Below are 26,717 nucleotides of genomic sequence, written 5' to 3'. Positions count from 1 at the left end.
CTGTCTAGCCTCGAAAGGGGGGGTTTACTGCGAGCAGCGGGACCTTTTTATGGGCAGTCGGGGTGATGGAAGGTGATTAGCGCGTCCGAGCGCCTGACCTCGGTAAACAACCATTAGGGGCCTCTCGGCGGCGGAAGCGCTTTTATTATTTTTTCTAAAATGTGCTTTTAATGCCTGTGACCCTGATTTATTCACGACATCCACATTTCTGTGTTTACGTGAGTGCGCATGTCTGTCCTGCAACGCCCCATGCATGCATAATTATTCCAGTCTCTTATAAATGTGCGTATTACGTGGGTGCGATAAATGTTCGTTTAGAACTGGGGGCAAATTATTGGCGCTTTATCGGCAGGACAGTGCCGAAGCGGTGATAATGGTCTTGATAATAGGCCCTTGTGAATTCCCATAGCAGCCCAGGTTAACACCAGAACCTGGGATACTATGGGAATTCACAAGGACATATTATCAAGCCCATTAACTCCGCTTTAGCGGCAGTTTCCTGCCGATAAACCGGCGATAATTTTATCGCCTGTTCTTGATAATATGACCCATGGTTCCTGTTTTACCTGACACGTCTGAGGGGCGCAGGACGCTTTAGGTGGAGGTATCGATCTAGTGAGACCGATTTTCGAGAACGTGCGTCGACATGGAAAGCGTTGCGGGGCCCTAAAGGCGGTGGGCAAGCGCTATACCAATACACTTAACGTGTCCTAGAATGTGGTTTTCTTGGGCAGGAATTGGTGCCTTTAACAATGCGTGATTTACTGGCGTACCGGGTCTTGACCTCTCAGGATTTCGGTACAGAAACTTTGGGGCATATTACCAAGCTATAGCGATAATTATCGCTAAGCTTGGTTAGCGGGCATAAAAATATTGCCGCGCTCCGATGATTTTTACCGCTGAGATACCTTGATATTATCAAGGTTTATCTCAAAAGCGGTAAAAATCGTGGGTAATGCATGAATATCACTGTAAAATCAGTGATATTCATGCATTATCGTGACAATGCTCTTAGCCATGTAATCCACCTTCCATGGGATAACATGGCTAAGAACTGCGATAGCGTTTGGAGATAATCGCGCTTAGCGCGATTATTTCCAAAAGTAGGTAATAGGAGATAGCGATGTAAGCGACTGTTTCTAGTCACTAACATCTTGGCACGCCCACTTTGCATGTCATTAGTGATAATTATCGCTGACATGCATAGTGGGCCCCTAAATGCCCGCTATCGCCTATTAGCTGTCGCTAACTGGTGTTAGCGACAGCTAGGTATTAGGCCGATAAAATGATCGTCGCTTTAGCGGGAACAATTCCTGCTAAAGCGGCGATATGGCCCTTGGTAATATGCCCCTTTGATCGGCATTTCTAGAATATCTCATAGGAAGACGTCTAACGTGTCCATCCACCCACCCATCCATACATGCATCCACTCTGAGATTCATCCACCCGTCCCATCCTGCCATCCATCCACCCACCCTGAGATCTGTCCATCCATCCATTCATCTCTTTGTCGATTATCCTTTCACTCATGCGTTCACTTTGTGCCCTGTGTTTTATGCCTTGGAAATAATGTGTAAATAGTGTAGGGTGACCCTTTAATGTGACTGTCTACCTTTTATTCCCGATGTGTTCTCTCTCTGTGCGTCAATCACGTGCTCCAACGCAACATTCAACCCCGCGTTTTGCGGGACTGCATAACTAGACCCTTTTATCCATCCGCGGACTCGTCCCGTCCATGGCCCTGTTCCTGGGGGCGCTTCGTGCTCCGGAGCCTTGTGCGGCCCGGTTATAGGAAATACTTATTGATACATAAAAAATCACCCCGTGTGTCTCCTAAACCGGTCATCTTGTAAATATTGATATTGGCACTATATGTAAATACAGCGCTTAGTATGTTCTCTAAATCTCGCCTCTGCTCGTGTTTCATGCCTTTCTGTCTGGAGTTGCGGTGTTCCCCCGCACGGGGTGGGGGTGCACCGGTTGTCCCCTGCCCCCGACCACAGACTGCCCCCTGCCCCGCCCAGGCGGCGGCTCTTACCGTAGCAGGGCTCCAGGCCGTGGCTGTTCTCGTGCAGCTTGCCCGGGTTCTCCGGGGGCGTCTTGCAGGGCGCCCTCTGCAGGTAGAGCTGGTGATGCTGCGGCGGGTGGTACTTGCTGAAGGAGGTGCGGTCCTCCCCGGGGCTGCCCTCCATGCCCTGGCACTCCTGGGAGTAGGCGCCCCGGGGCTTGTCCCCGTAGCCGGTCCCCTTGCTGCCCAGGTAGGCCGGGCCGAACTTGTCTCCGGGCGCCTGGAAGGCGGTGTAGGTGGGCGCTGGCTGCTCCCGGCCCGGCTGGCCGGCGGCGCTGTAGTAGGGCTCCATGGCCCCTCTGCTGTCGCAGTAGGACACGCACGTATCCGCGTTCATCGCTGGGGGCGGGAGGGGCAGAGCGCAGATGGGCCGCTCCGGGGGGCGGTGGTGGGTGGAGGGGGCAGGAGAGGGAAGACTCCAGTGAAGGTGCCCTCCCCGTCCTTCACAGGCTCTGGGGGGCAGAGGTGTCCACTGCGGGTGGGGTCAGCAGTGGAAGGGGTCCAGTGAAGGATGCACGGAGGTCGGTGCCCACGCTGCCCGTCACTGGCTGCTCTGGATGGGGGTGCTTATAGGGTACAGTGCCAGGTGGGTGGCGGCTCTTCCCAGGGGGTGCTGCCCTGCAGAGGCCGCGCTGTAGGTTGGCAGTGCCCGATGGCTCTTCTCAAGGGGTGCTGCCCTGCAATTACCGCGCTGTAGGTTGGCAGTGCCCGATGTTTTCTCAAGGAGCGCTGCCCTGTAGTGGGCGCTCTGTAGGTTGGCAGTGCCCGGTGGGTCTTCCCAATGGGCGCTTCCCTGCAATTACCGCGCTGTAGGTTGGCAGTGCCCGATGTCTTCTCAAGGAGCGCTGCCCTGTAGTGGGCGCTCTGTAGGTTGGCAGTGGCCGGTAGGTCTTCCCAAGGGGCGCTGCCCTGCAGTCACCGCTCTGCAGGTTGGCAGTGCCCGGTAGGTCTTCCCAAGGGGCTCTGCCCTGCAGTGGCCGCTCTGTAAGTTGGCGCTGCCCTGCGCGTGGTGGCTCTTCCCAGCGGGTTCTGTCCAGCTGTGCTGCGTGTAGGGCAGTGTGTCCAGTGGTGTCCGCAGTCGGGGGCGCTGTCCTGCGATGTCTCCTCTGGAGGGTCCCAGCCCTGCCCGCCTCGCCCACAGCTGTGGCACCGCAGCGCAGCCTGCAGCCTCCTGTTCCCAGCGCGCTCTGAGCACAGCCCTCGCCTCGCAGCGCCTCACGGCTCTGAGCCACGGAGGCAGCGTCCCTCCCTCCCTCCCACCGAGAGATGCAACTGGCTGCCTGCTTGAGCGCCCCCCACAGCCAGACCTCAGCCCTTCCCAATTAATAAGGAGATGATGACAGCCCGAGGGGGACGGAGGGAGCCGGGGGCATCGGTTTAATACAAGAAGCACAACTTTTATGATAAAAATTACAGACACATGACATTAATGCAATTAAAAGGGATGAGTGAACGTTCTGTCTGGGAGGGTGGGGGCGCTTCCGGAGGGGGTGGGGGTGATTACACGCCTGGGACAGCCCCTTTGGTCACGCTCCTGTTGCATGCAGACTTTGTCTGACGAGTGCAGAGAACGGGCGCATCTCTCACACCACCGCCGCATGTGCACACATCGACCAGGCTGCACTTTTTGGCGACTTCCTGCACAAGCCAGGCAGTCAGTGACACACGTCCGTAAAATGGGGTGCATCCTTAGTGGTACCAGCAACACCCCTCTTTTCGGCTTTTGTCGCTTTACCTGCAACATTATAGGATGTGGCTTGGACGTCAAGGTGTTCAATTAACCCAAAAACATACCCTCTATTTCTCTATGTCTGTTCTCTTTTTTCTCTCTATCCCTCCTCCACTCTCTCTCTCCCTCCATCCGCCCCCCAAAAAAAACCAAATTAGCTATGTAATTCACAAGTTAAATAACTTATTAACTATTTCCCCACCTCGCCAGACTCACATAACCAGATTTTCATAATACAGCATACAGCCAGATACATTAAGAATAATTTGTTTTTAGAGTGAAAGGGGCCGTGTTTCGAACAGGCGAGGCCTCTGAAGGGATGGGCACGGGGCGGGGAAGCAGTGCTGTGAGTTGCGAAGGTGCTTCCCCGGAGCACACGGGGTTAAGTCTGCGTGGTGAGACCAGGCCTCATTAGATAGGCCTGGTGATCGTGGGGTCCCCAAGGGACCCTCTGTTCACCGGGTGGACCTTGGAATCTGTGGATTTGATCTGCTCTTTTCACGTTAGCTATTCTTTACCATGGAAAGAACTCACACATGCCTCAAAAACAGAAATATTTTCAACACGTTCACCCCAAGATTGCAGCACGTAGATAGACTTGCTCCCCAAAACGTCAAGAGACGCTAGATTAGATCTATGCATACTATTAACTGTCAGAGTCCGCTTAGACTGGATGCCCGCCCCCACCTCCAAGGCAGGGTTTTTTAGCCCCCCCCCCCCCCCCCCCGGCGTGCCCATTGCATGGACCGGGGGTCTGTCCACGACACGTCTGTCTATATTCGCATTCTCTAACCCTACGCGCCCACCCCCTGGCTGCCTCTGCTCCCAGGCAGGCTTTAACTCTTTTATTTTTGCTTCCCCCCCCATCCCCCCGCCGCCCCCGCCCTCGAAGGCTTTGCCCTGGCGCTGCACATCTGGTTTCTATTTCGCTTTACCTTGAAGTTCCCCAGTAATAAAGATATTACGCAAACTACGTCCACATCTGAGCTCGAGGGTCCCGGGGTTAACCCCTTGCGGCACGGCCAGAGGGCATTAACGGACTGGTCTGTTATTGACCCCTGGAAAGGGGGTGGGGAGGAGACAGCAAGGAGCTGGCCCAACCTGGACCTATTGAACTGTCGTTTAAAGTGCAGACCTTATATCTGAGGATTCTAGGAAACCTCGGAGCTTATTTATGAGGCTGTGCGTCACTTTTGCGCTGCCGGTGCGTCAATTTTTGTGACGCACCAGCGGCGTAAAAAATGTGCCGTGTTGCACCATATTTACCAAGTGACACATCTAGGTAGATGTGTCACTCTGTAAACCCCGCGCCACATTATACCTGCGCCAGGTATAATGTATTTAGGTGGGACGTTGCGGAGCAAGAAAGGGTCATAGAAGTGACGCAGTGAAATCTATAGGATTTCACCGCGCCACTTCTAGGACGCAAATGCGTCAATATCTTACGCATGCCTCACAGCAGGCGTAAGACTGATGCAGGCACATTTGAAATGACCCATTGCTAGAGTTGCATCACTTTTGTGGCACACTCCAGCAATGCGTCGTTTTTGCTCCTACAGATACGTCAGATATACTGACGTATCTGTAACCCCTTGCAACAGGATGCCTCATACTGTAAACATGACGCATCATTAATGTCGCAAGGAGGGCGCAATGAATAGTGACGCATCGCTATTTTCACGCAACGATGCCACCTCTGACCCTGCCCTCAGGCTAGGTCGCCCCCATGCCGCTGCTGCCTGCCAGTCTTAGCTCACAGCGTTGCTTAGCGCTCGCTGTCTCTCCTCCTCCCACCGTCTAGCATCGCCGGACTTTCCCGCCACTGCCTCCCTGCGGCCCCGCCCCCACCAAGCTCATTCGCCGCTCCGCTCCCGCCACCCAGCTGCTCCTCCCTCCCGGGTTCCCTCTTAAGGGGACCACGCGGCGACACTGGGAGCGACCTCTGACCCTGCCCTCAGGCTAGGTCGCTTCCACGCCGCTGCTGCCTGCCAATCTTAGCTCACAGCGCTGCTCCAGCGCTCACTGTCTCTCCTCCTCCCGCCGTCCAGCATCGCCGCACTTTCCCGCCGCTGCCTCCCTGTGGCCCTGCCCCACCAAGCCCATTCGTTGCCCCGCTCCCGCCACCCAGCTGCTCCTCCCACCCGGTTTCCCTCTTATGGAGACCACAAAGCGGGTGCGCCGCTGGCGCGCCGAAGGCGCACCAAAGGCAAGCCCATCTGCGCCTGTCCGCGCCTGGACTGCGCCCAGCGCCAGATCCCCATGCTCCCCACCGGAGCCAGGGTACCCAACTGAAATACGACTCCACCGCCCTCAACGCACTCACTCCGGACGGCCATCCGCCTGCTACCGAGCCACCCCAAAACGCACCTGTCAAGCCTGCAAATTCACCTGCCTCAGACCCCCCCCAGCCACGCCAAGCAACAACGACAACCACCTCTAGTGCATCCTCCCCAACACCCGCTCCGTCCACAAACACGCCATCGAACTCTGGGACCTCCTCGACTCTACAAAACCAGATGTCGCCTTCCTCACGGAAACCTGGATGAACACGTCCTCGGCCCCCGACATCGCCATAACAATCCCGGACGGCTACAAGATCACCCGGAAGGACCGCACCAACCAAACCGCCGAACACCTACACTTCCAAATACACACCGACCCCAAGACCACCCTGAGAAGAACGCTCATCTACAGACCCCCGGGCGCACGCACACAATTCAGCGAAACCATCGCCGACTTCATCAGCTTGCACGCCCCAGCCTCACCAGAATACATCCTCCTAGGGGATCTGAACTTCCACCTAGAGAAAAACAACGACAACAACACCACCACCCTGCTCGACAACCTGGCCAACTTCGGACTCAAGCAACTGGTCGACACACCCACCCACCACGCCGGCCACACGCTTGATCCCATCTTCTCTATCAGCAACCACGTCTCCTTCAGCCACTCCACAGACCTACACTGGACCGACCACAGATGCAGCCACTTCACCTTCAAAAAGAATACATCCCACCATCGCACACAACAAATCCCCCGCAGATGCTGGAGCAAAATCACCACAGACCAGCTCCTCTCATCACTAAGCCAAAACCCGCCAGCCGACTCCGCTGACCCCAACAACGCAGCCTACAACCGCGCACAATGGATCACCAACTGCGCCGATGGCCTCGCTCCACTGAAGAACCCCCCAGGTAAGACCGGCAACAAGAAAACACCATGGTTAACAAACATCCTCAAAGAATTAAAGAAATCCTGCCGGACCCTCGAAAAAACCTAGCGCCACGACCGGACTACAGAAAACATGACAGCCCTCAAAAATACCACCCGCGAACACCACCAGCTGATCTGCACCACCAAAAGGACATCGTTCAAAGATCGACTGGACAAAAACACCCACAACAGCAAGGAACTCTTCAGCATCGTCAAAGAGCTCTCCAACCCCAGCGCCATCAACAACGACATCACACCGTCACAAGACCTCTGCAACTCCCTCGCCACATTCTTCCACCGTAAGATCACTGATATACACAACAGCTTCGGACCCCAAATTCCGCCTCCAACCACAGAACCAGCAACCCCTACCACCACCCTCAACGCATGGACACCCATCCGCACGGAAGACACCACCCACGTCATGAACACCATCCACTCTGGATCCCCCTCTGACCCATGCCCCCACCACATCTTCAACAAAGCCGACAGCATAATCGCACCCCACCTCCGGAATGTCATAAGCAGCTCCTTCACGTCAGCCACCTTGCCGGAGAGCTGGAAACACGCAGAGATCAACGCCCTACTGAAAAAACCCACGGCGGATCCCAAAGACCTCAAGAACTTCCGCCCCATCTCTCTTCTTCCCTTCCCGGCCAAAGTCATCGAGAAGACCGTCAATAAACAGCTGACCGCTTTCCTTGAGACAAACAACTCGCTCGACCTGTCCCAGTCTGGATTTCGAGCAAACCACAGCACCGAAACCGCTCTCATCGCAGCCACCGACGACATCAGGACCATGATGGACAATGGTGAAACAATCGCCCTCATTCTCCGAGAGCTCTCGGCAGCCTTCGACACCGTCTACCACCGCACCCTAATAACCCGCCTCTATGACACTGGGATCCAAGGAAAGGCCCTGGACTGGATTACATCATTCCTCTCCAATAAAACCCAGAGAGTGCGCCTCCCTCCCTTCCACTCCGAAGCCACCAAGATCATCTGCGGCGTACCCCAGGGCTCCTCACTCAGCCCAACCCTCTTCAATATCTACATGATCCCCCTCGCCGCCATCGCTCGCAAACACAACATCAACATCATCTCCTACGCCGACGACACCCAACTGATACTCTCCCTCACCTAGGACCCAGCCACCACCAAAACCAACTGTGGAAAAATACAAACTGGGGGGGCACTACCAACCAGAATATAAGATCCTTAATTATTGCCCGGCGATGTCGCCTCTTGAACCCACACAGAAGTTAAACTATTGAAGAGGCAGGCGCTGGAGACTGGAAGGCAGGAAACAAGGGTTTTTATTCTCTCCGGAGGAGAACACAACGAAACGGACAGAAGGTATCGTTCTGAGGTGCTCTAACTGCATCCCGGAGGCCTGGCCTCTTATACACGAGTTTATCTCTTTATTACATGTAACACATTCTCGTTGATACTTTGATGTACGGAAAGACATCCTCAGAATCCCCCCTTCCCAGCCCGTTCCCATGCAAGGCTATAGTGGAAGTCCCCGCCCCGTTCACAACAGGTGATGATCATTGCGCAGCTGGGTATTCCGCCGATTCACGGAGTGTGCGGGTTTCGATCGGATCTCGTGGGGTGGGGGGGCTTTGATCATCTCGGGGATCCTTTGGGGAGGGAAGCTTCCTATTGTATGGGGAGGGGCAAGAGGTTGGTATCGGCAGAGCTAGGTGTCGGTCTGGGAACGGGGAAGACAAACGGGCACACGGGGAAAAGGGGTTTGCATCAAAAGGGCCGGAGGTCATGACGGGGAAACAGGGAGGTGTCGCGCTGGGAACAGGATGAGGGCCTGGGGCAGAGCAGCGCCGAAGAGGGGTTTATGACCCAAGGCAGGTGCAAGCAGGGGGTTGCTAGCGAAGTTAGGAGGGAGAGAGAGACGCGCTGGCTCTCGGCGAGAGCCGGGAAGCCATGGTGTCCAAAAATGGCGGCTGTTTTACGCGCACAAAAGGTTTAAGGAGAGCAAGAGGGCGCCGATAATGTTGACGGTTTTCAGCCTAACTTTTAACAGTCCTCCCTTTTCAACATATCTAGCCAACTTGCTTATTCAATGTCAATTTTCATCAAATTCCTAACTTCGGTATCATATAATGCCCTCATATGTTCGCTTCCAATGTCCACAGTTTTGGGAAAAATACAACTCGCACATAAAGAACACATAGGTGGCAAACATTGAATTCCTAAGCATAGGCCACATATTACAACTACGGGAATCAGGATAATGGTGAGCAGTCTCCAGCCCCAGCCTTTGACGGTGTCCCAGAACCAACCACCAAGCGACCATTCTTCTTGCTCTTGGTGGACTTCCGAAGAGAGTCTGTGAAGATGTTCGATGGCTTTGTACACTGAGGGTGAGTTGTCCGGTATGTATGTACAACAGCTGGCCCCAATAATGCGGCATGCTCCTCCACGGTCCGCCAGAACTACATCTAGAACGAGGCGGTTCTGAAGGGCCACCAAACGGACCGCTTGGAGCTCGGCAGTGTTGTTGGCAAGGATGCCCGCTGTGATGTTCATGGTTGTCTCGACTGCCTGAGTCAAATGTCGGATGGCACGGCTGTTTGCCATCGGGCCCCAGAGGGGGACGAGTCCTTTCATAGCATCGAGGAACTGTGCTCCTGTTGAGTCGGCTTGCTCAACGTCTTTTGCTCGTTTTTGCCTGTGGTGATTCGCTGGGGCCACATAAGTTGGAGGAAGGACGAAGGAGATGTAGCAAGTGCCCCCCCAGCCTTTGGGGAGCCAGGTGTAGGCCTTCGTGCCACAGATGAAATACATGTTTGGGGAGGACACAAAGGAAGGTGGATCCGTGGAGTCCAAAGTTCTGGTAAAGCGGCAAGCGCTGTGACCCACCAGCTGTGTCCCAAGTCCTTCTACACACATGTGGCCTGTGACGTTGATGACCGTCAGGGCTACAGTCAGAGTGGCAGCCGTTCGTTTCCGCAGATAGGAGAAGGTGGGTCTGGTTGGATTGTGGAACACCTGCATTTCGATTCGTTCTTTGGCCTGAATGTCCATTTGGATTGAGTCGCTGGGTGTCAGCGGGCAGAAGTGTGTCTTTGTCTTGTTTCGCCCGGCCCCATGAGAAGAATGTGCTGCAGCTCTGCTGGAGGTGGCATTTTCCGTATAGCTCTCTTGCAGGAGGATCAGCCAGGCAAGGCAGGAGCCGTGGACGGAGAAGGGTGAAGGGATGAATGGTATTGAATGTCCAGTGGCATGGGGTAGCAACCCACAGATCCAGCAGTTGGTGGCGTTGGTGGCAAGATTGTGCTGGTGAAGTAGCTGCACGAAAGAGTTGTTCCAAAACTCCTTTCGCCTCTCTCTTAGTTGAGGAGAGAGCGAAATTAGATAATGTTCCTTCGTGGTGGTAGGCTGAGCAGTGGTTAGGAATGTTTCGTGCGCAGGTGCGTGTTCTTCCATAATCCAGAGCGTAGTCATGAGGAGAAAACAGAGGAGGATTACGATGAAGAGTGCAATTGTCTTTGAGCTATGGAGCCTGTCTGTTCTCGGATTTCTGTAGTGGGTATTTCCTGTTGTCTCAGTCGGCTTCTTGTTTGGCGCTTCCATCATCTTCTTATCTGGCGCTTCCATCATCTTCGTCTTCAAGGTGCTCGGTAGTGGGCAGGACCACAGACTCAGTTTTAGCTTCTCTCCAGGTAACCCTTGGTAGTTTGGGTCACCGTTCTGAGATTCTTAAGCTTAGTCCGTGGCCTACTTAGCCGAAGCTCCCTCCTTTCGACGCAGGAAATACCCTTCTCGAGATGGCACAGTGGGGTCAGGATGTTTTGAAAGTTCAAGTGTCTCTGTATCAGGGTAGCAGCTCAACGATGGTCGGTCCCGGTTCAGGAGCTCTTCTTGGGTGTTGACGGTGTCTGTCGTGGCCAGGGCTGGAGAGACCTTTTTGCAGTGATGAGCGTGCAGCCAGTGTTTCTTCCCCTCCACTCGAAGTGCGGTCCGAGTGGTGATCAGCACTTGCCAGGGGCCCGTCCACCGGGGTTCCAAACTCTTTGATCGCTGAAAGTTTCGGATCAGCACGAAGTCCCCCGGCTGGATGGCGTGACCCGGACCCCTGGAAGCATCGGGGATGGCCTGCCGCACCTGCTGATGAAGGACAGACAAAGTTTCAGTCAATTTGTACAGATAATCAGACATTAGGACATCCGGAACGTCATGAATGGACGTTGGTTTCGGGGCAGACCAGACGCTCATGGGTCGGCCGAAGACAACTTCATAAGGGGTTAAGTGATGTCGGGTGGGGGTAGAGCGCATCGATAGCAATGCCAATGGGAGGGCGTCTGGCCATTTCAGGCCCGTCGTAGCCACTATTTTGGCCAGTTTAAGCTTTAGTGTGGCGTTGTGTCGTTCGACCAGCCCAGCAGATTGAGGGTGGAAGACTGCGTGGAATTTCTGTTTGATACCCAGCCCATTTAGGATGAGCTGGATAACGTTGGCTACGAAGTGGGGGCCATTATCACTCCATAAAACACGACAGAGGCCATAACGGGGGAAAAACTCTTTTAACAGGACCTTTGCAGTGGCCATAGCGGTGTTGTCACGGGTCGGATATGCTTCCACCCATTTGCTAAATGCGCACACCACGACAAGTACATATTTCAGGCCTTGGCATCTGTCTAGCTGGATGTAGTCCATCTGCAGGACTTCAAATGGGTGGTTTGGGACCCCAAATCCCCCCCGGGGTACTACAGTTCCCTTCCCGGGGTTGTGTTGCAGGCATATTAAGCATTGTTGGACCAGGCGTTTGGCGGAATCTGGGATCTTGTCATTGTGCCAAACCCTGGAGACAAGTTCGATCATGGGGGCTGATCCTATGTGGGCTGGGGAGTGTGCCATGGATAATATGGGAATCAAGTATGAATCAGGTAGCAACCATCTGTTCGTGTCCTTTGTCCGCCAGCAGCCTTCATCGTCTTTCAATCCCACCCGTGCCCATTCAGTCAATTCATGTTGTGTGGTAGCCATTTGTATGTCTCTAATTGTGTCCTTGGCGTCAGTCCAGTTTTCTGCTTGTGACCTGGTCACGTACATACGTGTTGTCGTTCTATTTTCTGCTGTCGTTCGGGCGGTGATGTCGGCTAGTGCATTTCCCTGTCCAATAATGTCTGTCACCTTCTTGTGTGCCTGGCATTTGATAACGGCAAGTTTGTTGGGGAGGAGGACAGCTTCGATTAAGGCGGAGACTAAATCCCCGTGCAGGATGGGTGTGCCGTGTGAGGTCAAGTATCCTCTCTCCCTCCAGAGGAGCCCAAAATGGTGAACCACCCCGAAGGCATACTGGCTGTCGGTGTAAATGTTCGCCGTGGTTCCTGTCGCCAGGATGCAGGCTCTCGTCAAAGCAATCAGTTCCGCTGCCTGGGCAGATCGCTGGGTGATGCGGGCTGTTTCTACTACAGTTCGAGCTGTGGTGACTGCATAGGCAGCGGAAGTGGTACCATCGGAGAGTTTGATGCAAGAACCGTCCACCCACAACTCCCCGTCGGGGTCAGGGAAAGCTGTGTCTCTGAGATCGACCCTACTCATGGTCTGTTCGTCCGTAAGAGTCACGCAGTCATGTACGGGGTGCACATTGGGGTCGTTCTCTGGCAGGGGTAACAGAGTTGCTGGGTTCAGTGTGGTGCATCTTTTCAGGGTGATATGGGGGGCAAGCAAGGTTAGTTCGTATCCAGGTAGTCGTGCACTCGTCAGATGTTGCGTCTTGGTTTGGTTCAGGAGGGTGTCGACTGCATGGGGTACCAGTACCGTGAGGGAATTCGAGAGTACAATCCCCTCACTCTGTCGGATAGAGACTGCAGCAGCAGCTACAGCTCGAAGGCAGGCAGGCAAGGCTCTGGCGACAGGGTCAAGAGTGGCAGAGAAGTAAGCGCACGGTCGTTGCTTAGGACCGATGGCCTGGGTCAGGACAGATAAAGCGCACCCCTCCCTTTCGTGAGTGTAAAGGGAGAAGGGCTTTCTGTAATCAGGGGTACCCAGGACAGGGGCTGAGCAAAGGGCATCTCGTACTGGATAATCATTACCAATGCCTTCTCGCCCTCTGGCGATATCCGATATTGTGGGAGTTTTGGGAGTGTTGCATCTGGTCGGACAGTAATGTGCACTGGGTCAATTAACATACGCCCTACGTCCGAATCCGCTTTGGCCCACAGATACGGAGGCAGGGTGTCAAGTAGGGACGCGTCGACGTCGGTGATGGAAAACATGTGTCGGGGGGAACAATGTTTAAGCAGAACGGGGTTGTCGTAAAGAAACACTCGAACTCCATCTTGAGAACACCTAATCGTCGCTCGGAAGTGTTTCAGTAAGTCAAGTCCCATAATGGCGTCAGGGCTATTGGAGGAGAGCAAGAACGTGGTGTCGGTGGTGTTGTTTTCTACGTCAAAGAGAATCGGGGCAGACAAAGGGTTGGTGGAGGGCGTTCCATCGAAACCTGTCGATGTTATGAGTGAGCCAGACAAGGGTGCCCTTGGAATCAGTCGTTTAGATAACGCACTACGTGTTGCGCCAGTGTCTACCAGAAATGGAGACTTGGTACCCAGGACCTTAGCAGTGACATAAGGGCCCTGCTGGTCAACATAGAGCTCGACTGGATCCCTCCCTCGCCCTTGGCTGTCCTATGCAAAGGTGTGAGTGTCGTCATAGTCAGATTGTTGATATTGGTTCTGTCTGGGTCGATCGAACGTATTCGGTCTGCTTGATCTGTCATTAGTCGCGTCATTTGGGGGCCCTCGTTGTGTTCCCCTAGGTCTCGGTCCGTTTGCTACCTCCCTGGGGTCTCTGTTCCTGATCATTTCCAGGAGAACTGGGCACTGGGATTTCCAATGGCCAGTCCCTTTGCAGAAAGCGCACTGGTCATCTCTAAGGTCTGTGCGTCCACTGTAGGGAGTCAGAGTGCGGTCCTGGGGAAATGCAGTCTTAGGGGCGTTTGTCTGGTAGTTTCCCCGGTATTGGTCTCGTCCTATAGTCACCCCTTGCAGTTTGGCAATCATCACCCTCTCCTTTAAGTCTTTCTTCTTTTTCTCTGTCGCCCTATCGTTTTCATTTTTCTGATGCTCATAATATTGGGCCATTTGAAGAATCGCTGTAGGTTTGGAGGCTGCCCAACTACTCTCGCTGGCCTGTAGTTTCTGGGAGATGTCCAATGATAGGCCCTTAACATAATTCTGGACAAACAGATGGTGTCCGGTTGCAGTGGTCATGTCCTGGCCGCTGTAATCGGAGAACACCGTTTCAAACCGGGAGAAGTATTCCGATACATCCTCCTGGGGTTTTTGGCGACAGGCTGTTACTATCGACCAGTCCACTTTCTTTTCTGGGATTAGGGTTTTTAATTTCTCTACAATTTTATCTGGGAGGTCTAGAATGGATTTCAACGGCTTTTGTCCTGGTCCCCGTTGTTTGTCCAAGTCATCGAGTTGTGGCCAGGTATGTCCGAACAGCTCAAGGTGGTCGACTTTCCGGATTTGCTTCCACACATCAGCTGGTAGACATAACCCGAAGAACAAGTCGATGTCAGCCAGGGTCATGATAGTCGAACCCAGGGCTGTACCTAATTCAGTATAGAAGGCAGTGGGGTTTTTACGTAGGTCGGGTAGAGATTTCCGGAATGTCAGTATCTCTTGCCGGTCCCATGGCTGGTAGACCCAGTTGTATACTACCCTTCCCTTCGCATCTTGGTTGTTTGCATCATCGTGAGTCCCCGTACCCCGAGGAGGAACCCAGTAAGGGGCAGCCTCACGTATCGGCATCATGGTGTTAGATTGCTCGGTTGGCGGTTCGGTCACTACGGGGGCCGCGGATTTAGCTCCCGGCTTTCGTTCAGTGAGGTGGCGGAAAACCTCAAGCGTACGCGTAAAGAGGTCCGACACATCACACTCGCCCTCATCCCCGATATCGACCTTCCGGTACAGAGTCCTTAGGCTCTCGGGACCTTTGTCTCGATATCGGTCCTCGTATGCATTCAAGACATGATAACACAGTCGTACGGTAAAATGTCGTCTGTGACTCCCTGTATACGAGCTGAACATATCTGTGATGTACTCTTCATCATCCTTCCTTTCTACCAGTGTCCTTGCTATTTTGTCGATCCCCGCTCGCTCATCTTTGTCTAGCCTGTTTATTCTTGCAAGGCCAGCCCCTCGAGTCTCATGCTCGTCTAACGTTGTCGTTGATGCGGGTTTTAATACCAGGGGTTCGGCTGGCACAGAGGCCATTGGGGCCGACGCTGCGGCGGTACCTTCGCTTGTACCTGGGGGTGGCGCGTGCTGCGCCAAGGGCCGAGAAGGGGCGTATGGAGGGGGCATGTAGATGATAGGAGGACCTAACAGCAGGTCCTCATTGGCTTGTCGTTTCGAGGGCAAGTCAGGGTAGAGCATGGAGGGGGTTCTAACCGGACACTGGCTTGGCGTTTCCCTTTCTAGTTTCTGTTTAGCTTTCTCTCTTTCCTCTATCTCCTTTTTTAGCTTCTGAGCAGCTAGGTGGGCTGCTTTTTGCAGCTCTTTTTCCAACCTACTCTCAGTTTTCTTTTTACGCTGTTCAGTTTCTTTTCGCCACATGCCGAAGCTATCAAGCATAGTGGGTGTTGTTTTGTTTTTACCTAGGGCAGTTTCTAGCATTTTTATTTTATCATCATCGAAGGATCCTGTCAGGGGCCATTGACTTTCTTGACCCTGTTTTGTATATTTATGCCATAGTTTACTATAGGCAATAGCGGTCAATCCATGCTTCATGAACATGTCCTTATTAGGGGTGCCTTCCAGTGGGGCTGGATGGTCCATCTCTAATAAGCGGTCCGGGCTAAACAGGCTACCAATCAGTGGGGAGAAGACAGACATGACGGCTCGTAACGAGGGACTAAAAAGTCAGCACTGCCTATCTTATCACTAGGTGCAAAGACTGGACAGAATATTTCTATTCTACGTTGTTTGCAGGCAGCGAATACCTCATGGATCACAATAACCAAAGACCAACAAATAACAATGGGGAGAATGAGTAGGTCCGCAAAGATCTGCGTTATCTACCTTTTTCGCTATCTGCAAAAAGGGTGGTCTCTTCCCTGTTTGCAGACAGGGAATCTCCAGGAAACAATAATTTTGCGAACAACAGTTCAGTTTCAAGCAATTATAGGGTGAGGGAGAAAAAAAATAAGCACGGCTGCTACCCTACCTATCCTCCACTGCTTGCAAAGAGAGAGACCTTTGTTTCTCCGTTTGCAGACAGTGAATCCCTCGTGGATCAAGATAACAAAAGACCGACAAATAACAATGGGGAGAGTGAGTAGGTCCGCAAAGATTTGCGTTACCTACCTTTTTCACTATCTGCAAAAAGGGTGGTCTCTTCCCTGTTTGCAGACAGGGAATCTCCAGGAAACAATAGTTTGTGAACAACAGCTCAGTTTCAGGTGACTATTGAGTGGGGGAGAAAAATAAGCACGGTTGTCTGCCCTACCTATCCTCCACCGCTTGCAAAGAGAGAGCCTGTTGTTTCTCCGTTTGCAGACAGTGAATCTCCAATTAAACAAAAAAGAGCAATACTAGTATTTAACAATCAAGCAAATTTTTCGCAATTTGTCGTGGTAACACGACCTTACCCGGACCGCATGGACAGTTTCCTGACTTCCGAATCCAGCGCCCGATCGTCCTCTCTTCTTCGTTATCCTCGCGGCACTCCTGATGGTTCCCAGTCAGGACCGTAGATCACTCGAGAGAGGTCTGTTCGGAACCAGTGAAGTTCGGATGATCGGCTGTCAGACGAGGGTCTATCGGACAGACGCGTTCCCGATCGTTGCAGTCGTTCACTTTGTCGTCAGGACCTCTCCCACTGGATCCATGGGTCGCTGATGGGCCCCACGTTGGGCGCCAATTGTGGAAAAATACAAACTGGGGGGGCACTACCAACCAGAATATAAGATCCTTAATTATTGCCCGGCGATGTCGCCTCTTGAACCCACACAGAAGTTAAACTATTGAAGAGGCAGGCGCTGGAGACTGGAAGGCAGGAAACAAGGGTTTTTATTCTCTCCGGAGGAGAACACAACGAAACGGACAGAAGGTATCGTTCTGAGGTGCTCTAACTGCATCCCGGAGGCCTGGCCTCTTATACACGAGTTTATCTCTTTATTACATGTAACACATTCTCGTTGATACTTTGATGTACGGAAAGACATCCTCAGAATCCCCCCTTCCCAGCCCGTTCCCATGCAAGGCTATAGTGGAAGTCCCCGCCCCGTTCACAACAGGTGATGATCATTGCGCAGCTGGGTATTCCGCCGATTCACGGAGTGTGCGGGTTTCGATCGGATCTCGTGGGGTGGGGGGGCTTTGATCATCTCGGGGATCCTTTGGGGAGGGAAGCTTCCTATTGTATGGGGAGGGGCAAGAGGTTGGTATCGGCAGAGCTAGGTGTCGGTCTGGGAACGGGGAAGACAAACGGGCACACGGGGAAAAGGGGTTTGCATCAAAAGGGCCGGAGGTCATGACGGGGAAACAGGGAGGTGTCGCGCTGGGAACAGGATGAGGGCCTGGGGCAGAGCAGCGCCGAAGAGGGGTTTATGACCCAAGGCAGGTGCAAGCAGGGGGTTGCTAGCGAAGTTAGGAGGGAGAGAGAGACGCGCTGGCTCTCGGCGAGAGCCGGGAAGCCATGGTGTCCAAAAATGGCGGCTGTTTTACGCGCACAAAAGGTTTAAGGAGAGCAAGAGGGCGCCGATAATGTTGACGGTTTTCAGCCTAACTTTTAACACAACCTCCAGAAAGGAATGAAAGACTTCGCAGAATGGATGAAGCTCAGCCGCCTAAAGCTGAACTCAGACAAGACAGAGGTCCGCTTCCTTGGACAATCCCTCTCTGCCTAGGACGACACCTGGTGGCCCACAGTGCTGGGCCCCGCGCCGACTCCCACGTACCATGCACGTAACCTAGGATTCATCCTGGACTCCTCCCTCCCGTTGACCAGGCAAGTCAATGCCATATCCTCATCCTCATCCATATCCTCATCCTTCAACACCCTGCGCATGCTCCGAAAAATCTTCAGGTGGATCCCCACAGAAACCAGAAAGACCGTCACCCAGGCCCTCGTCACCAGCCGACTGGACTACGGAAACGCCCTCTACGCAGGAACCACAGCCAAACTCCAGAAACGGCTTCAGCGCATACAAAACGCCTCCGCCCGACTCATCCCCGACAACCTCCGCCACAGCCACATCTCCGCCCACCTAAGAAACCTGCACTGGCTCCCCGTCAACAAGAGGATCACGTTCAGGCTCCTCAGCCACGCACACAAAAGTGCTCCACGACAAACCTCAACAACCACCTCTCGTTCTACAGCCCCACCCGCCAGCTCCGCTCAGCCAGCCTCGCCCTCGCCACCGTTCCACGGATCCACAGAACCACCGCTGGAGGAAGGACTTTCTCCTACCTGGCCGCAAAGACATGGAACTCACTTTGACCCAGGACCACCTCACCTTCTGGAAGCACCTCAAGACCTGGCTATTCGAACAATGACAGCACCACCCCTACCCCCTTTAGCACTTTGAGACCCTCACGGGTGAGTAGCGCGCTCTATAAATTGATTGATTGATTGATTGATTTTCATAAATGAGGCCCCTCAGGACCGGTATTTAATGTATAGTCCATGTTTCTGGGCATCACGGTTTCTCTCCCATAGGCTTCTATATACTGTGCGGTACCCATATCTGTGGGTACCGGGTCCTTGTTAGTGCATGATGCTGATATCTGTAGGTGATGAGATAGGAGCTCACTCAAACCCCTTTATGTGGGAACCGGTGGGACATCTCCCATATATAATCTATGGCGCCCATACCTGTGCACTCTGGGGACCTTCCCCAAAGGCCGATGACTATTGAATGTCGCCTATATTTTTGGGCGTGGGTTTTGTCAGTAGTTCAAGACCTAATGTATGGTGCTTATATTTAGGGTACTTTAGGGGTGAGGGATAGCTCAACCCTGGGATTGAATTTAATGTAGGGTACTTATATTTCGGAAAGTTGAGATCTCATCAGTATGTTACCTCATCAGTAGGTATACCCTAATGTATGGTACCTATATCTGAGGAATCCGGGGCCTCATCAGTAGGTTTGTCCTTAATGTATGGACTCTGGGACCTCATTAGTAGGTATGCACTTTATGTATGGTACCTTTATCTGAGGTTTCCGGGGCCTCATCAGCAGGTATAGACCTAATGTATGGAACCTATAGACTTGCTCCCCAATACGTTAAGAGGCGTTAGATTAGATCTTTGCATGGTTTTAATTGTCAGAGTCCGCTTACACTAGATGTCCCCCCACCTCCAAGGCAGGGGATGTTAGCCCCCCCCCACCCAGCTTGCCCATTGCATGGATCGGGGGTCTGTCCACTACACGTCTGTCTATATTCGCATTCTCTATCCCTACACACCCACCCCCTGCCTGCTTTAGCTCCCAGGCTGGCTTTTACTTTTTATTTTTACTTCTCTCCCCCTCCCGCCGCCCCGCCCTCGAAGGCTTTGCCCTGGCGCTGCACATCTGTTTCAGCAGTAGGTATATACTTAATGTATGGTACCTATGTCTGAGGACTCTGGGGCCAAATCAGAAGGTATAAACCTAATGTATGGTACCTATATCTGAGGTGTCGGGGCCTTATCAGTAGGTATATATTAATGTATGGAACCTATACCTCAGAGCTCTGGGGCCTCATTAGTAGGTATGTACTAATGTATGGTACCTATATCTGAGGTCTCCGGTGCCTCATCAGCAGGTATGTATTAATGTATGGAACCTATGTCTGAGATCTCTGGGACCAAATTAGAAGGTATACACCGAATGTATGGTACCTATATCTGAGGTCTCCGGTGCCTCATCAGTAGGTATAACCCTAATGTATGGAACCTATACCTCAGGGCTCTGGGACCTCATCAGTTGGTATGCACTTTATGTATGGTACCTTTATCTGAGGTCTCCGGGGCCTCATCAGCAGGTATGTACTAATGTATGGAACCTATACCTGAGGATTCCGTGGCCTCATCAGCAGGTATGTACTAATGTATGGAACCTATACCTGAGGATTCCGTGGCCTCATCAGCAGGTATGTACTAATGTATGGAACCTATACCTGAGGATTCCGTGGCCTCATCAGTAGGTATGTACTTAATGTATGGAACCTGTATCTGAGGTCTCCGGGGCCTCATCAGTAGGTATGTACTTAATGTATGGAACCTATATCTGAGGACTCTGGGGCCAAATCAGAAGGTATGCACCTAATGTATGGTACCTATATCTGAGGTCTTCGGGGCCTCATAAGTAGGTTAAAATTAATGTATGGAACTGAGGATTCCGTGGCCACATCAGTAGATATACATTAATGTGTGGTACTTATTCCCCTGAGGACTTCTGAGGCCTCATCAGTAGGCCTCTGTATGGTACCTATACCTGTGCACCCTTTGGTATAGAGGGGGCTCATCCCTAGGCCGGGATTGAATATAAATCATTTATATTTTGAGATCTTTCCGCAGATGACGTCTAACACAAAGCAACTAAGTCTTGGAGCACCAAAGCGGGGAGACCCTCACCTCTGAGCCTCTCTCTCATCAGGAGCGTAGACAGTATCTGACGGGCAAGGAAGGGAATGCTTCCCCACCTGTCCATCCGTCCTTCCCTCTGGTCTGCACGTCCGTCCATCCATCCATCCATCCATCCATCCACTCACCCAGCCATCCGTCTGTCTCTCCGTCCTTTATCCTTCCCTCCTTCCATCTGGGCTGCACGTCCATCCCTCCGTCTGTCCGTTCGTCTCTCCATCCATCCGTCTATCCATCCATGCACATTTATAGTGTATATATAACCCCCCCCCCTAACCCCCCACAGGCATGTGTGTGTGTCTTTATATGTGTGTGTGTGTGTGTGTGTGCGCGCGTGTACGCATATATACAATATATATATATATACCCACTAACACACTACATAAATATTTTATGACGCTATGAACTGAAATTATTTTTATTTCATTCACTTAAAGAAACATTTTTCAGGCACAGTCCGAACATTTTTGCCGACAGACCAATCTGGCTTTTTTTCTATTCGAGATTCATCGTCCAACAAAGCTTTCAACGGATTCCCTTTTTGTTTCCTTTATTACCTGCCTAATTCTTTCCTGACTTCCCCCGTCTCGCCCGCGCCCCCACACACCCCTCACACTCACTCTCTTTCAGACATTAATAAAATATAAAAAAAAAAAGCAAGTGCGTCTGGCGTCCGAGCCCGGCAGAGCCGCACTCTGAGAGCAGCCCCGCTCTCAGCAGCCCGCACTCTGCGGGGTGAGCTCCCACTCACAGCCCGCACTCTGCGGGGTGAGCTCCCACTCTCAGCCCGCACTCTGCAGGGTGAGCTCCCACTCACAGCCCGCACTCTGCGGGGTGAGCTCCCACTCACAGCCCGCACTCTGCGGGGTGAGCTCACACTCAGCAGCCCGCACTCTGCGGGGTGAGCTCTCGACTCAGCAGCCCGCACTCTGCGGGGTGAGCTCCCACTCTCAGCCCGCACTCTGCGGGGTGAGCTCCCACTCACAGCCCGCACTCTGCGGGGTGAGCTCCCACTCGCAGCCCGCACTCTGCGGGGTGAGCTCCCACTCACAGCCCGCACTCTGCGGGGTGAGCTCTCGACTCAGCAGCCCGCACTCTGCGGGGTGAGCTCCCACTCGCAGCCCGCACTCTGCGGGGTGAGCTCCCACTCGCAGGCCTCACTCTGCGGGGTGAGCTCCCACTCACAGCCCGCACTCTGCAGGGTGAGCTCCCACTCACAGCCCGCACTCTGCGGGGTGAGCTCCCACTCGCAGCCCGCACTCTGCGGGGTGAGCTCCCACTCACAGCCCGCACTCTGTGGGGTGAGCTCCCACTCACAGCCCGCACTCTGCGGGGTGAGCTCACACTCAGCAGCCCGCACTCTGCGGGGTGAGCTCTCGACTCAGCAGCCCGCACTCTGCGGGGTGAGCTCCCACTCTCAGCCCGCACTCTGCGGGGTGAGCTCCCACTCACAGCCCGCACTCTGCGGGGTGAGCTCCCACTCGCAGCCCGCACTCTGCGGGGTGAGCTCCCACTCACAGCCCGCACTCTGCGGGGTGAGCTCTCGACTCAGCAGCCCGCACTCTGCGGGGTGAGCTCCCACTCGCAGCCCGCACTCTGCGGGGTGAGCTCCCACTCGCAGGCCTCACTCTGCGGGGTGAGCTCCCACTCACAGCCCGCACTCTGCAGGGTGAGCTCCCACTCACAGCCCGCACTCTGCGGGGTGAGCTCCCACTCGCAGCCCGCACTCTGCGGGGTGAGCTCCCACTCACAGCCCGCACTCTGTGGGGTGAGCTCCCACTCACAGCCCGCACTCTGTGGGGTGAGCTCTCCACTTTCACGGGCTGCCGGGTGTGTTTCCCCCGCTGGTCGAGTATTCCATGCTGCTTGGTGAGCATTTATAATTTGTGGGTAACTATTCCCTGCTGCTAAGTGAGTATTATTTCTCGTTGGGCGAGTATTTCGTGCTGCTCTTTGAATATCATAATTTGTTGCCTAGTGAGTATACCGTGTTGTTGAGTGAGTAATATTCCTTATCGGGTATTCCATGCTGCTAGTGAGTGTTTCTCCCGACTGGGCGAGTATTCCATGCTTCTGGTGTGTTTCTCCCTACTGGGCGAGTATTCCATGCTGCTGGTGAGTGTTTCTCCCAACTGGGCGAGTATTCCATGCTGCTGGTGAGTGTTTCTCCCGACTGGGCGAGTATTCCATGCTGCTGGTGTGTTTCTCCCGACTGGGCGAGTATTCCATGCTGCTGGTGAGTGTTTCTCCCTACTGTGCGAGTATTCCATGCTGCTGGTGTGTGTGTCTCCCTACTGGGCGAGTATTCCATGCTGCTGGTGAGTGTGTCTCCCTACTGGGCAAGTATTCCATGCTGCTGGTGAGTTTCTCCCGACTGGGCGAGTATTCCATGCTGCTGGTGTGTTTCTCCCTACTGGGCAAGTATTCCATACTGCTGGTATGTTTCTCCCTACTGGGCGAGTATTTCCTGCTGATGGTGAGTGTGTCTCCCTACTGGGTGAGTATTCCATGCTGCTGGTGAGTGTTTCTCCCTACTGGGCGAGTATTCCATGCTGCTGGTGAGTGTTTCTCCCTACTGGGTGAGTATTCCATGCTGCTGGTGAGTGTTTCTCCCGACTGGGCGAGTATTCCATGCTGCTGGTTAGTGTTTCTCCGGACTGGGCGAGTATTCCATGCTGCTGGTGAGTGTGTCTCCCTACTGGGCGAGTATTCCATGCTGCTGGTGTGTTTCTCCCTACTGGGCGAGTATTCCATGCTGCTGGTGTGTTTCTCCCTACTGGGCAAGTATTCCATGCTGCTGGTGAGTGTTTCTCCTGACTGGGCGAGTATTCCCTGCTGCTGGTGAGTGTTTCTCCTGACTGGGCGAGTATTCCATGTTGCTGGTGTGTTTCTCGCTACTGGGCGAGTATTCCATGCTGCTGGTGAGTGTTTCTCCCTACTGGGAGAGTATTCCATGCTGCTGGTGAGTGTGTCTCCCTACTGGGCGAGTATTCCATGCTGCTGTTGTGTTACTCCCTACTGGGCGAGTATTCCATGCTGCTGGTGTGTTTCTCCCTACTGGGCAAGTATTTCATGCTGCTGGTGAGTGTTTCTCCCTACTGGGCGAGTATTCCATGCTGCTGGTGAGTGTGTCTCCCTACTGGGAGAGTATTCCATGCTGCTGGTGAGTGTTTCTCCCTACTGGGCGAGTATTCCATGCTGCTGGTGAGTGTGTCTCCCTACTGGGCGAGTATTCCTTGCTGCTGGTGAGTTTCTCCCGACTGGGTGAGTATTCCATGCTGCTGGTGTGTTTCTCCCTACTGGGCAAGTATTCCATACTGCTGGTATGTTTCTCCCTACTGGGCGAGTATTTCCTGCTGATGGTGAGTGTGTCTCCCTACTGGGTGAGTATTCCATGCTGCTGGTGAGTGTTTCTCCCTACTGGGCGAGTATTCCATGCTGCTGGTGAGTGTTTCTCCCTACTGGGTGAGTATTCCATGCTGCTGGTGAGTGTTTCTCCCGACTGGGCGAGTATTCCATGCTGCTGGTTAGTGTTTCTCCGGACTGGGCGAGTATTCCATGCTGCTGGTGAGTGTGTCTCCCTACTGGGCGAGTATTCCATGCTGCTGGTGTGTTTCTCCCTACTGGGCGAGTATTCCATGCTGCTGGTGTGTTTCTCCCTACTGGGCAAGTATTCCATGCTGCTGGTGAGTGTTTCTCCTGACTGGGCGAGTATTCCCTGCTGCTGGTGAGTGTTTCTCCTGACTGGGCGAGTATTCCATGTTGCTGGTGTGTTTCTCGCTACTGGGCGAGTATTCCATGCTGCTGGTGAGTGTTTCTCCCTACTGGGAGAGTATTCCATGCTGCTGGTGAGTGTGTCTCCCTACTGGGCGAGTATTCCATGCTGCTGTTGTGTTACTCCCTACTGGGCGAGTATTCCATGCTGCTGGTGTGTTTCTCCCTACTGGGCAAGTATTTCATGCTGCTGGTGAGTGTTTCTCCCTACTGGGCGAGTATTCCATGCTGCTGGTGAGTGTGTCTCCCTACTGGGAGAGTATTCCATGCTGCTGGTGTGTTTCTCCCTACTGGGCGAGTATTCCATGCTGCTGGTGTGTTTCTCCCTACTGGGCAAGTATTCCATGCTGCTGGTGAGCGTTTCTCCCTACTGGGCGAGTATTCAATGCTGCTGGTGAGTATTATTCCTCATTGGTGAGTATTCTGTGCTGTTGGGTGAGTATGTTTCCTTGTTGGCTGACCACAACGTGCGGCTGGGTGAGTGTTCCTTCCTGTTGGGTGAGCATTCTATGCTGCTGGGTGAGTATTATTCTTAGTTGAGTGAGTATTAAGTGCTGCTGGGTGAAAGTTCCTCTCTGGTGGGCGAGCATTCCATGCTGCTGGGTGATTGTTCCTCCCTGCTAGGGGGTTTGCATGTTTGTGGGTGAATGTTCAGCTCTGTCGGGCCAGCATTCCGAGCTTGTGGTTGAGTATTATTTCATACTGGGAAGCGTTCGGTGCTGCTAGGTAAGTAAAGTAAAGTAAAGTCCACATTTGTAAAGCGCGCAATCACCCGTAAGGGTCTCTAGGCGCTGGGGGCCGTCGGGAAGATTAAGCGAGCTATTGCCCAGAGTCACATGGTGCTGGGCTAACCTGCCGCTGGAGCGGGGGATCGAACCGTGGTCCCAGATTCCAGCATCAGTCGCCCTGGCCGCGGCGCCACACCTCTCCCTAGGTGAGAGTTCCTCTTTGCTGGGTGAGTTTACTTGCTTGTTGGTGGGTATCTCTCCCTGTGGGGCGAGTATACATGCTTCTGGGTGAGTATACTTGCTCTGGTTGAGTCTTTCATGCTGCTGGGTGTTAGCCCTCCCCACTGAGTCTACACTCAATGTTTTTGAGTGAACATTGCATGGTGAAGGGTGACCACTGACACGTCTTAGTGAGTTTTCCCTAAGCCAGTTTGCACATTGCTGAGTGTCATATTATCTTGCTGCTAGGTGAGTATTCCATGCTGCTGCATGAGTATGTCCCTCAGCTGGGTCAGTATTTTGCAATGCTGAGTGAACGTTCAACGCTGCTGGGTCACTGTAACATGCTACTAAATGTATATTCCTCTTTGTTGGGTGAGTATTTGTCCTTGTTCTGCCAGTATTTCACGCTACTGAGCAGGTGTTCCGTACTGCTGGGTAATTATTCAATGCTGCTAGGTGATTTTTCAGTGTTTCTGAGTGATTATTCCATGTTGCTGACTGAGCCTTCCTCTCTGCTGGGCTAGTATTTCATATTGGTGACGAGGATTCCATGATGTCGGGTGTGTATATGATCTGCTAGGTGAATATTTTCTGCTGCTCAGTGAGTATTCTTTGCTGCTTGGTCAGCATTTCATGTTTCCGTGTGAGAATTTCATGCTGTTGGGCCAGTATCCCATGCTGCTGGGTGAATATTGTACGACGCTGAGATAGCATTGCCGTCTGCTAGGATAATATTTCACGCAGCTGAAGGAGTATCCGATGCTGCTGTGTGATTATTCAATGCTGCTGAGTCATTATTATGTGCTGCTGTGTGATTATTCAATGCTGCTAAGTCATTAATATGTGCTGCTGTGTGATTATTCAATGCTGCTGAGTCATTATTAGGTGCTGCTGTTTGATAATTCCATGCTGCCTTATCAGTATTTCTCCCTGCTGGGCCAGTATTTCATGCTGCAGTGTAAGTATATCACGTAGCAGGGTAATTATTCAATGCTGCTGAGAGCTTCTTTCTTGCTGCTGATGGAGCATTCCTCTCTGTCACACCAGTATTTCACACCTCTGAGGGAAGCTTCCATGCTTCAGGGGGAGTATCCCCTCCTGCTGGGTAATCATTACATGCTGAGTGAGTATTCACCTCTGCTAGGCTAATATTTCATGCTGATGAGTGAGAAGTACATGGTGCTAGGCCAGCATCTCATGCTGCTGAGTATTTCCTGCTGCTGCATGATGTCTCCATGCTCTTCAGTGAGGATATATAACTGCTGAGAATTCCTCACTTTCTTTGGGTGCATCTTTTATGCTAGTGAGTGAGTATTTCATGCTGATTATTGAGAGTGACATGCTTCTCAGCGAGTATGCCATGCTGTTAGGT

The 26,717-nt window shown here is 53.0% G+C and overlaps 1 protein-coding gene across 1 annotated transcript in view; it reads right to left on the bottom strand.

Moving 5' to 3' along the window:
- ALX4 (ALX homeobox 4) overlaps positions 1-2,405 on the bottom strand; it is a 188,608-nt gene extending 186,203 nt beyond the window's left edge. The window contains exon 1 of the mRNA XM_078684685.1: positions 2,039-2,405. Coding sequence (XP_078540811.1) covers positions 2,039-2,405 — 367 coding nt within the window. The remainder of the gene's footprint in view (positions 1-2,038) is intronic.
- Between the last annotated feature and the right edge of the window lie 24,312 nt (positions 2,406-26,717).

Source organism: Lissotriton helveticus, chromosome 3_2 (assembly GCF_964261635.1).
Source record: "Lissotriton helveticus chromosome 3_2, aLisHel1.1, whole genome shotgun sequence".
In the NCBI taxonomy this organism is placed as follows: Eukaryota; Metazoa; Chordata; class Amphibia; order Caudata; family Salamandridae; genus Lissotriton; species Lissotriton helveticus.
This window is presented reverse-complemented; position numbering and strand designations above follow the sequence as displayed.